The sequence below is a fragment of the Manis pentadactyla genome, chromosome 9, assembly GCF_030020395.1.
Source record: "Manis pentadactyla isolate mManPen7 chromosome 9, mManPen7.hap1, whole genome shotgun sequence".
Lineage (NCBI taxonomy): Eukaryota > Metazoa > Chordata > Mammalia > Pholidota > Manidae > Manis > Manis pentadactyla.
In genome coordinates, this window is record NC_080027.1 from 88,161,848 (window position 1) to 88,174,173 (window position 12,326).

The 12,326-nt window shown below is 38.0% G+C and overlaps 1 protein-coding gene across 2 annotated transcripts in view; it reads right to left on the minus strand.

Annotated features, from left to right (window-relative positions):
• Positions 1-12,115, minus strand: part of FNBP4 (formin binding protein 4) — a 39,466-nt gene extending 27,351 nt beyond the window's left edge. For both annotated transcript variants that reach the window (XM_057507708.1, XM_036923932.2), the window contains exons 1-8: positions 11,795-12,115; positions 10,745-10,837; positions 6,443-6,579; positions 5,966-6,152; positions 5,210-5,357; positions 4,971-5,091; positions 3,660-3,998; positions 2,575-2,785 (exon numbers count right to left, since the gene is read on the minus strand). In XM_057507708.1, coding sequence (XP_057363691.1) covers positions 2,575-2,785; positions 3,660-3,998; positions 4,971-5,091; positions 5,210-5,357; positions 5,966-6,152; positions 6,443-6,579; positions 10,745-10,837; positions 11,795-12,071 — 1,513 coding nt within the window. In that variant the 5' untranslated portion in view covers positions 12,072-12,115. The remainder of the gene's footprint in view (positions 1-2,574; positions 2,786-3,659; positions 3,999-4,970; positions 5,092-5,209; positions 5,358-5,965; positions 6,153-6,442; positions 6,580-10,744; positions 10,838-11,794) is intronic.
• Between the last annotated feature and the right edge of the window lie 211 nt (positions 12,116-12,326).

Sequence of the window (12,326 nt, forward strand, 5' to 3'; positions counted from 1 at the left end):
TCAAAAAAAATAAACAAACCAAAATTAACTACCTTTTCTTGACTCTGGTTCATCCTTGATCTGAAGAATTTTAACATCACTTTCAATGCTCTTATTAGCCTAAAACTTTTTAAGTACTCACCCTCATCATATGATGGTCATGCTCTTTTCATATAATTATTAATATTCCTCCTACACTTTCAAATTGTCTCAAATAATAAATTTAACATGCTTTGAAAACTACTGTTTTTAAACACTGAGTGGTATATGTATCTTCATTTAACTCTTCCCACATCAATGAACATTTAAGCTACGTTTGTGTTTCACTCTTAAAAATAATATTGCATTTGTATTAGCCAAAAACACCCCTACAAACCATTTCAATGTCCACCCAAGGTAAAATGTATAAATTGTGTTCTTGCAGTCAAATACTAAAAAGCAATAAAAAAATGAAATGATCCATAGTTATGTGCACCACCAAGGATTAATCTCAGAAACAAAAATGCTGAATAAAAAAAGCCACAAAGATATGCACATTCAATGGGGAAATGACAGCATCTTCAACTGGTGTTAGCAAAACTGGACAGCTACTTGCAAGAAAATGAAACTGCATTATTATTTAACCCTATACATAAAAGTAAATTCGAGGTGGATCAATGACCTGAATGTAAGTCATGAAACCATAAAACTCTTAGAAGACAACATAGGCAAAAATCTCCTGAATATAAACATGAGCAACTTCTTCCTGAACACATCTCCTTGAGCAAGGGAAATAAAAGCAAAAATGAATTCATGGGACTACATCAAATAAAAAAGCTTCTGTACAGCAAAGGACACCATCAACAGAACAAAAAGGCATCCTACATTATGGGAGAATATATTTGTAAATGACATATCCAACAAGGGGTTAACACCCAAAATTAATATAAAGAACTCACATGCCTCAACAACCAAAAAGCAAGTTAACCCAAATAAAAAATGGGCAGAGGATATGAACAGACACTTGTCCAAAGAAATTCAGATGGCCAACAGGCACCTGAAAAGATGTTCCACATCACTAATCATCAGGGAAATGCAAATAAAAACCACAATGAGATATCACCTCACACCAGTTAGGATGGCCAGTATCAAAAAGACTAAGAACAAATGCTGGTGAGGATGCAGAGAAAGGGGAACCTTCCTACACTGCTGTTGGCAATGTAAACTAGTTCAACCATAGTGGAAGGCAACATGGAGTTTCCTCAAAAAACTAAAAATAGAAATACCATTTGACCCAGGAATTCCACTCCTAGGAATTTACCCAAAGAAAACAAGTTCTCAGATTCAAAAAGACATATGCACCCCTATGTTTATCGCAGCACTATTTACAATAGCCAAGATATGGAAGCAACCTAAATGTCCATCAGTAGATGAATGGATAAAGAAGATGTGGTACATATACACAATGGAATATTATTCAGCTATAAGAAGAAAACAAATCCTACAATTTGCAACAACATGGATGGAGCTAGAGGGTATTATGCTCCGTGAAATAAGCCAGGCGGAGAAAGACAAGTACCAAATGATTTCACTCATACGTGGAGTATAAGAATAAAGAAAAAACGTAAGGAACAAAACAGCAGCAGAAACACAGAACCCAAGAATGGACTAACAGTTACCAAAGGGGAGGGGTGTGGGAAGGCAGATAGGGAGGGAGGGAGAAAGGGATTGAGGGGTATTATGTTTAGTACACATGGTGTAGGGGGGTCACGGGCAAGACAGTGTAGCATAGAGGAGGCAAATAGTGAATCTGTGGCATCTTACTACACTGATGGACAGTGACAGCAAAGGGGTAACGGGGGGACTCCATAATATGGGTGAATGTAGTAACTGCATTGTTTTTTCATGTGAAACCTTCTTAAGAGTGTATATCAATAATACCTTAATAAAAAAAAGAGAAAAGAAAAAAGCCACAAAGAATGCATACATTAATATTCTATGTATATTAAGTTGGCAAATAGCTAAAAATGTTGTGTTTAAAGATCTGTCCACAATGAAGCTAAAGGAAGGTACTTACTAACACCATCAGGGTAGAGGTTATGTCTGGCACACGCGTATGTGATGGCAGGCACAGGGAACTTCAGAGGTGCCAATAACCATCTTCTGTTAAGCTGGGTTGAAGTTACCTGAGTGCTTATTTGTTTTATTTTTATACTTGGTGGTAGGTACAAGTATTTAATTTCTAGCTCTAAGACTTTAATATTCTGGAGGGCAATTAGGCAGGATCTCTCAAATTAAAATGCACATACCCTCTGATTTAGCCATACCACTAGGATTCTACACTATAGTGATACTAAATATACCTAGATACTAGATATGTGTACTAGATGTTTCTGTGTTTATGAAGTATCTTATTAAAAAAAAGAAAGGATTTCCCTTCTATATTTTTCAACTCTAAAATATAGTTACATATAATAAATAAAATAAAGTTTTATAATGCTTTAATATATTATATTTATATTAATATAATACTTTAATATAATAAAAATAAAATATAATATAATATAATAAAATAAAGAGTTACATAAAATAAAATTTAATATAAAGCACAATTACCAGTTTCTCCATTTTCTGGAGTCTCCTGTCCCGTTTTGCTAGAACTCCGGCTGGTGGATTCCGGACTGGCAGCTCGAACAAACATTTTCCATTTCCCTCTTTTAGACATAAGTCGACGCATCCCATCTTGAGATGCTGGCTGGCTGATATCAGAACACGGACTAGACCCTGACACACTACCATCTCCTTCCTCCAAGGCTCGTAACTCTGCCTACAATGAACACAACATAAAGTTAGAGTGTCATTAACTGTTAATCTATATGCAAGCAATTGTGAGTAGCAAGAATGTAGCTGTGTGTTCTGTGAATTTAAATCTTTTGAGGACAGGAAGAATTTCTTAATACATTTTTCCATCAGAGCTGTGCATTTTACTCCATATTCTTTTGTTACACAAGAAATACTTTCTCATGATTATAGTTAACAAATATCAATTTGAAGGACAGGTTCTAGAGATTCACTAACAGAGAAATTTTCCAGTACATGTACACAACAGATAGGCTTAACTTTGCTAGTTCTTCTCCATAGCTTCAAATTTTTCAAAAGGGGAAAAGCTTCAAGGAGGTATTACTACTGTAACACCTGTTAAAATTCTGCTTCATATTCAAGGCAGCAGTAGATGAAACTGTTCTAAGAAATATCAAGGCAGAAAATAGGTAAAAATCAGCTTCTCAAACAGGAAGGTTTCCTGAGGACCATCTTTTTTAAAAAAAGTAAAGTACATGAAATTATGGGTTCCTACAAATCCTTCTGTTACAAGGTCCATTTAACTAACAAATAATGGTATGGTTGAAGTCAACTTCTATTTTAATTGTTGGGTTAAGAACCAAGCTCTCAAAGAATTGTGCAATGCTCATTTGTCAAGAAGTTAAATCAAAGACACATTACTTTGATCACAGCATGACCAGGGACTATGAAGAACTACAACTCCACAGCTCAGATTTTTACTGCATAAGCTTAAACATATCTAGATAAAAGGGTAAGGAAAACAGGAACCCAGTAATGCCTATAAATTGAGTACAATGATGCTAGAGTATGATAATACTGAGGGGAGAAAAATGTGTTTAACTAGAACTTCAAGAATTTACCTTTTTCTTTTCCAAAACTAGCTCCAGCTCAAGGGTATCTTGTTCCTCTTCCTCCTCACTTTCTCCAGACTGAACAGCACTGCACAGATCTTCCTGAGAAGGGTCTTCCATATTGTCCAGTGTAATTTCCTGTGGCTTTACTATTGCCACCTCCTCTACTGTTGCAGTTACTTCTTTTACTTCTGAAACTGACTCTACTTCTTTACAAATTACTTTTCTTCTCCATCTCTCTTCTTCCTCTTTTATTCCCTCAGGCAATAAAGGAGCAAGCAGTGATGCTGCCACACCTTTCTTCTCCTCCTCACTATTTGAGAGAGCCTGGATTCCTTCATTTACTTCCTATAAAGAATAAAATCATCTGACTTGAACATATATTTAATTGTTCATGTTAAATATAACTGTTTTGCAGTCACTGCATATCCTTAAAAAACCACCCACTCCCAAAAGACTAGTATATATATTTTTACCATTTTCCTTAAGTGTGTAATGGAAACCTTGTTACTTTAGGAAGTCCGTGCTTGTACTAGAACCTAGTTCTGGGTGAATTCATACATACCCTCCCCACTATTCTCCCTAAGTCAAAAGGCAGAGTTAAATAAGATCAGAATTTTGTCAGCTCAACACGTGACTGGATAAATCTTCACTCTCTTCTGTATGAGATAACCTTACAGGTATGCTGTGAAGGTGATTTAGAGTAAAGTGAGTATTTCTAAAATGCAAGGTGTGATTATATTTCAAGTATCTTATTTCTTCCACTAGGATATTCATTCTACTCCCTCCTGGAGCTGTGAACATTAAATTATTAAAAAAGTATTTTTGTTACAAAATAAAACAAAACCCACTTAAACTCATCTTTTAATTCAAGATAAATTTCAACACATGCTCTTCTTGTAGAATATAATTTACTTTTCTTACTGATGAGGCTATAGAAATGCTTGTTTCACTAGTAGTATAGTTTTTAAGGTAGCCTATCTTTTTATTTTAAAAAATCTTATGTGGAATTCCAAAACAGAACTGTTCTGAAGTGGAGAAGGGGCCTTGAGGCCCTACCTATTTAGCTGTTCCCATGTCCTTTGTAATGACCTAAGGAGCCTCTATGACACCCTGAAGCTCCAAAAAAGAACCACTGACCTGGGTAACAGCTATAAATGCCACACAATAAACACAATCGGATCAAGTAAAACTTTCAAAAACAAAATTTATCCTATTCCACAACTGGCTGTAAAACAGGTTTCTATACATGTGCCAGAGTAACAGTCAAGTTCTTTATATCTGAAAATAAGCAAGTGAGGTTAAGTTGTTAACACTGACCTTTTTAACCTCTCGCTTGGGTATGACTGGTCCACTCTTACTACTGGAAACAGAAGGGTTTTTCTCCTTTGTATACATGCCTGTATTTACTACAAAATTAGCTTCAGCATCTGTTACAGAACTACAAAAAAAAAAAAAAGAAAAAAAAAAAAACTTAGCAAGAGAAATAGAGGCAATATTAGCAAAAGGTAAGACTCTAATATCTTTCTAGGTTAATTTCTTTTCAAGACTACTCTTACCTGGGCTGGTAATGTTGTAATCCTTGCACCTGTGTAGCAAGATACTGGGGTAACTCCCAAGTCACTTCATTTGTTTGTGTATTCCAATAATAATAGCATCCTGTGTTCTCATCCCAGACTTCTTGCCAATCTCCCATCTCAATTCCAACTGGAAGCAAATATAACAAATTTTTAGAAGCATAGATTTCTCTGCAATTCTGACCTTACATTCCAAGTCAACTCTGAAGCCAGAGCTATCTAGCACAGGGTTTCTCAACCTTAGCACTATTAACATTTGGGCAGGATAGTTCTTTGTTGTTGTGGGGGATAGTAACCTATTCTGACGACAACCAAAAATTTGATAACACTGTCAAATGTCTGCAGGGCAGGTGGGGGCAGAGGATGACATGAGACGACAGCTTCCTCCCAACCATCTTTGCAAACATGGTTCAAAAAAAACAAGTTTGATAGTCCAAAAATGTATTCTGAACCCCAAAGGACCTTTTAAAAGACTGGTTATTATCATTCACTTGGGCATAATCTGCTACTAGTTAAAAGGGCAAGCTATTATCTTTCCAAAGATAAAACATTACATCCTAGTAGTTTGCAGAGAAAACTATCCCCCTTACCACCTTTCAAATACCATATCTAAAAAGGCCAGAACCCTAAAGTCTAGGGCTACAGCATGTGGGCTTTCACCTCTGGGAATCTGAATGCCTAGAACACCTTTAATGACTGAACTTCAGATTTCTTTAAAAATCAAAGGACCAAACATACCTCCTGCCAGTGAACACTGAGTATCATACTGCCACCCTGATGTCTGGGTTGAGTCTGTTCCATTTGAAGTAGTGGAAGAAAGGGCAGATGTTGCCGATTCTTTTGGCTCTGGTCGAGGTGGAGTTGGAAGTGTAGCTGATACTCCTATAGGAACTGCAGGCTGAGGAGCTGTTATTGCATCTATCTCCTTTAGAATGAAAATAATAACAAATGCATTAACCATATAAAAACCAGAAAATTGAAGAAATAATAATCACTATATAAACAGTCCTACACACTCAGTTCTCAGTTTCTCAAATCACAACCTTCATCTTCCATTAGACATTCTCCAAGCCCTTCCATTTTTCATTTTTCTCAGAGAGGTAGAGGGGGAGAAGAAGGGAGAGGGAGGTATTGAGACAGACAAGTGGGCTAACCACTTGAGATCCAGGCCCAAACTGGCTTCAATAAAAAATCCCAAATAAAAGCACTACTAACCGCTAGGAAGTTGGCCAATGTACTATCAATATCAGCTGACTGGTTTCCATTCACCTCTTTAGACTGTGCTGGTTTCTCTGCAACATCACTCTCATCATCATCACTGTCAGCATATGCACCAAGTAAGCACAGACCTCCTAGAAACAAAAAAGTAAGCATGCCAATATGTCCTAGAAAGTATCTAAGACAAAATAAAACATGCCTCTTCAGCCAAAAAGTTTTATGGTTTACTTACAGATTAGAACATAACCTCAAATGAATCATTGAACTGCAACAAAAAGGTGTAAGTTACACAATGTACTTAAAGCTAATAAAATCAATCCACATAGTTACCTGACATCCTCCTTAAAATACATGTTCAACTATTCAACCTCATATCCTGTCAAGATACCATATGACTGATATATATATATATATATATATTGAGTGAATTTGTTCATTTATGTGTCCATCTTGTTGCTGTAACTGGCAAGCAAGTAAGCCAACTAGGGTTTAGCAGATGAAACAAAACTCATGGAAGTGAAAAACAAAGCTCTTTTCCAATGATTTTTCCTCAAAGAAGTGAATTAAAATGGAACTCGAAAAGAACCAAAACAAATCAACAAAAACAGCTAGAACCAATTATCAATGTCTTCCTCAAATTCAAGTATGTATGATATCTGTAACACTGCTGTGCCATTTCCTTTTGTATCATCTGTGGTTACTCTAATGTTACAACTAAGTGAGCATATATACCCCCTCTTTATATGTCATTTCATTATAATAGGCATACAAATTGTTAATGTCTAGTTAGACTTTAGCCATCAATAAGACTAAATTTCCCAGTGCCTAGCACATTGTGTTCTCAATCAATCAACAAACAAACAAACAGATTTGTCAGGAAGTAAAGTCTATTCTTCTTTGTCAAAATTCCAAAAATGAGTCAATGGGTTCACCTAAAGTAAAATTAAGTTGCTTCATTTATCATACAAAAGTTCACATTCAATGTTTCAGTTACATAAACCTTGCTGTCATTTTTAGCATATAGTTAAGTTCTTACACTAAATAATCATTTTAAACTCATTAGACTTTTAAGTAGACATTTATTTAACATATTTCCATTTTCAAGTTACCAAATATTTTATTTCTCATTGTTTTGGGGTATTCCAGTCAATTTTCCTGATTTTATGAATAAGAGTTAATAACCTTACAAGGTAGAACTACATAAAAGGAGACATTTCTGTATGGAAAAGATTTACACTTTAGTATTCATCACTGGTGGTTATTTTGGGGAGGAGGGGAGGATGGGAAATATATATTTTTACATAAAAACACTCCTTAGTTTAGAGACATTGAGAGAAATAATCACCTAGGTCACTGGCCTTAATTCTATCCCCTTTGATAAAAAGGTTCCAAGCAGGTGAGCTGCATGGAATTTTGATGGCAAAGTTCCCCCATGCAGGAGTAATTCCCCAGCTCGGAGTGGATCTCAAGGGCAAATATGTTTAAGCCAAGGTTCCACTTATTCCTTTTTTCTTCACTTCAGAGCTTTTCATAGTACACACATCAAACCTCTTCTAAGCTCCTAATAACATACTGCCTATTATATAGCAAAGTCAATGAAAATTATTAAACTCAATATTTTGGGGAAATGAGCATACTTGATCTTGTTAGAATCAACAAAATTATTCAGTATATTTCTTAAGAATAAGCTGGTAACATGTACCAAGAGCTACAAAACTCTCCATCTTTTAGCTAAATAATCCCACCTTTCAGGATATAACCCCAAGAATTAAAATAAATTTTTTTTGCACAAATCTTCTAAGCAGCCTTATTTACTTATTTATTTTATTAAGGTATCATTGATATACACTCTCATGAAGATTTCACAAGAAAAATAATGTGGTTATTACATTCACCCTTATTATTGAGTCCCCCTCCATGCCGCATTGCAGTCACTGTCCATCAGTGTAGTAAGATGCCAGAGTCCCTATTTGTCTTCTCTAAGCTACACTGTCTTCCTTCCCCGTGACCCCACACACACCATGTGCACCACTCATGACACCCCACAATCCCTTTCTCCCTCCCTCTCCACCCCTCCCCTTTGGTAACCACTAGTCCCTTCTTGGGAGTCTGTGAGTCTAAGCAGCCTTATTTAAATAACTGAAAGCTGTGAACTCAAATGCTCTCAATAGGATGACCAGCAAGACAAATTACAGCATAGTACCTGATGCAACATTATTTTATAATTAATCTGACCATATAGAATTACATGAAATAATGTTAAGGGGACAAAAAGTAATGATAAAGGAATAAAATCAAGATTAAAAAAATCATAAAAGGCATGTAAATTCTAATTACACCTCTGAAAATTTAGTCCATACGTTGATAAGGAACAGGCATGAATTTAGAGTAATACTGAAAAATAAATGTTCACAGTATTATGTAAAACTGCTTCTTCTTAGAAAAATAAACAAAAGGCTCACAGGACCACACTCTCTACTATTACTGAGATGTTGCTACTTGTAACTAGAGGAAGCAAAATCATTCTTCAGAGACACAGAAATTAGCAGTCCTTTTTTGAGGGGGGTGCTAAAGTCTTCAAACTCAACACACTTAACCCTTAATGGATAGTGCCATGACATCTGGAAATCAACTAACTCTCAGGCAGTAGATTATTTCTTAGATATATACCTTACTTTTCTGATATAAGCTTCAAACAGTACCTATGTCTTCCTTATACTTCTAATAATTATCATTTCCTCTAACACTGTTTGAACGAGTGGTTTATAACTCTTTTGGTCACAGAAACTATTAACAATATGATAAAAGCTATGGACCCCCTCCCAGGAAAACACACCTGAGTGCAATTTTAGGGGATTCACAGACCTCTGACACTCATCTGTGGAGCCACAGTTAAGTACCCTTTCCTAGAAGATGCTTAAACACTGTTGTACTATCATACTAGTCTACTGATCTAATTTAAGAGAACTTACTCTGAAATTTTACACAGCGAGTTTCACATGCATATACATAATATTTTTTAGTATTGAAATATTAGACACACTTGCTCTACAATGTTATAAAAGCATTCTTTTTTGAATACTTCAAATTTTTATTTCTGTGGAAAGAAATCTGGCCATGTTTTCAGTGATAAAGGTTAAAATCCTTTAACTAAAATCACCTAAACAAAAAAAAGAGGCAATTCTTGAGTAGCTAATAGTTACACAAAACCATGCAAATAAAGGAAAACTGTTTCTCTTTGGTTTTTGTTTGACAAACCTTTCTCTATGCCTTATACCAATTGGTAGTAAGAACTGAATAAAGCTGATATATTGCTGTTGCTGGATGAAGTTGGACAGAATGAAAACATTTCTGTTCATAAGTCACACGAAGGCCTAAATGCTGACAGCAATCAAGGAAATTTCTCAAAGGAACATTTAAATTCTATCCATTTCACATGATTCTCAGAAAACAACTCAAATAATGTGTGTAGTCTACACAAAATGGTATTTTCTAATTCCAAAATTCCTCTCACAGCCAAATTTTAGCTTTTCTTAAACCACACTGGATTGTTTTTCTTTTTTTTTTCTTCCAGTGGCAAATGGGAGGGGGGATGGGGAACAAGCATCTATTATTTCAGGTGCTATATAGTACAAAAGCACTTCAAACTACGAATAATAAAATTAGGACTACCTATAGAATACTTAGTGTCAAAATATATTTTAACCTTTATGTGAAGAGTAGGGTAAACAAACACTCTTAGCACTTGCTGTGCGATTTGAACTTTATACATTGTTCAGTTTAATCCTAAAAATAACTTAGGGCTGACAGATCCATTTTACAGAGGACCAAGGTGGTCTTGAATGCTAGAGTAGTCATTTGTACCCAGGTCTGTCTATAATATCACTGTTGCAAATATTCCTTCGTGCTTAAAAAATATTTAATAAGAGCAATTTTCAGGTCCACAAACATTTGCTAATTACCCATCAAAGCAGTAAGTTAGAAAAGAAATAGAATGAAAAGACATTATTAGTACCCCTGAAGAAGGCCAAGATAGTGGGGGAGCCAGAAAACTAGTCACAAAATGTAATTAGAAGAAAAAGTAGTACAAAGTATTTTGGGTACCGAGAAAAGAGCAACAACAAATTTTACACTGGTTGAAGTGTATGCGAACAAGCCCTCAGAAAGATGATCGATTTCCATTTTATTAAGGAAATAGCAATTAGCAACACGCACGCTTTCCAACACTCAGACACAAACCCAATTTGATCCCAATGATGGACTTTCTAAAAAGGATTAAAAAACAAAATAGAACTATACCTGTTGCTTTAACGGCTGTGGGTCTGGTGGTCATGGCTGGTTTGGGAGGATTCTCAACAACTCTGGGGACCGCCACCACTACTTCCTGTTCATCTGGGTTTAGAGAGTGAACAAAAGAAAGCTAGTCAGACGATGGACCAGAGAACACACTCTAAATGAAATGACAATCTTTAATTTGACATTTCAAGACTACATTTCATCTCTTTAAAAATAATATGAATAATCCATCAATGACCCAAATAATTGGGAGATGATAAAACAAGCACAGCTAGAATCTTCCATTTGACTGGTGACTTTAACATTAAGAACCTGAACATTGTATATAAAAACATCTGAAATAATACAAAATAGTCACACACACACAACCTTCTGCAGACTACCGGAGCGCCTTTACAACAAGCACACTACAGCACTTTCTTTCGCCTGAGTTAACCAACGTGATTTTTTTAACACCTGAAATGGTCGTAGCTTCTCGGGCGTCTGGCCCCTATAGCGTCATTTAACACTCTTAATTTAAGTACAATTACGAGGAGGAACAAGTACTTGGTAACCCACAGGCTCCACTTCTCCAATGGAATACCATTGGGATACCTGCCAATTCGGGGTCACTCAGACTTTGACATTATAGAAAGGGCTTGCTCACTTCTAAAGGGTCCCAATTTCAACAAAAACGAAGGTTAAAGCAGGAGACGTGTAGAAAACGCTATGTTCCACTGTTACCAGGCCTCAGACGTGGAAATTCACTCTCACATCTACCCCACAAGTTACCCAAACCAGAAGTGGACGCTGCAGACAGACTCAAGGCACCCCGGCCAAACCCTGCGCCAGAGAGATGGCGCCGCCGGGTCGGCTCGCGCCGGGCGCGCACGGCTCCGCCAGCCCCTCCCGCAGCCGCGGGGCGCGGAACCGTCCTCCCGCAGGCCTCGGATGCGGACGACGCTGGCCCGGTCCCTCCTCCTCGCAGGGCTCCGCCGAGAGGACTAGGCTGCAAGCCCGCGGCCCGAGTTTCGACCTCCCCGCTTACGGGCCGGGTCCTTCGCGCGATCTTACCCTCGGAAGGCGAGTCGTCCGGGGCCGCGGCCGCAGTCCCCGCGGTGGTCGTAGCCGCCGCCGCTAGGGATGGCTGGCTGGGCGCCGCCGCCGTCGAGTCCGGCTCGGTGTCGGGTTCTGCCTCCAGGTCCCGGCCTGGCGTGCTGCTCCGGTAACCCGGCGGAGAAAGCTGCAAGATGGGCCTGCGGCCGGGTACCGCCCGGGACTTCTTCCCCATCGCGAGCCGCGAACGTCGGGCAGCCGAGAGGGGCGGGCACTCGGCACGACGCTGCGTCATCAATGTTCACACATCGCGACACAGCCTCCGCCAAAGATCCGCTTTTAACCGGCAGGGCGCGCACCCGCGCAAGCGCCCTGGGCAGTCTACGCGGCTCCTCCTCCTTTGTCCCCGCAGTAGCAGGGCGGGCTTTACCTATGGGCTAGGCGATTGGTTGTTTTGACCAATTGAAGGAACCAGTAGCCAAAAGGAAAGGAAAAAGGGTGAGAGTCCAGCCAGTAGTGAGGAAGGACCTAAGTTTAGAGAGACTTCCCG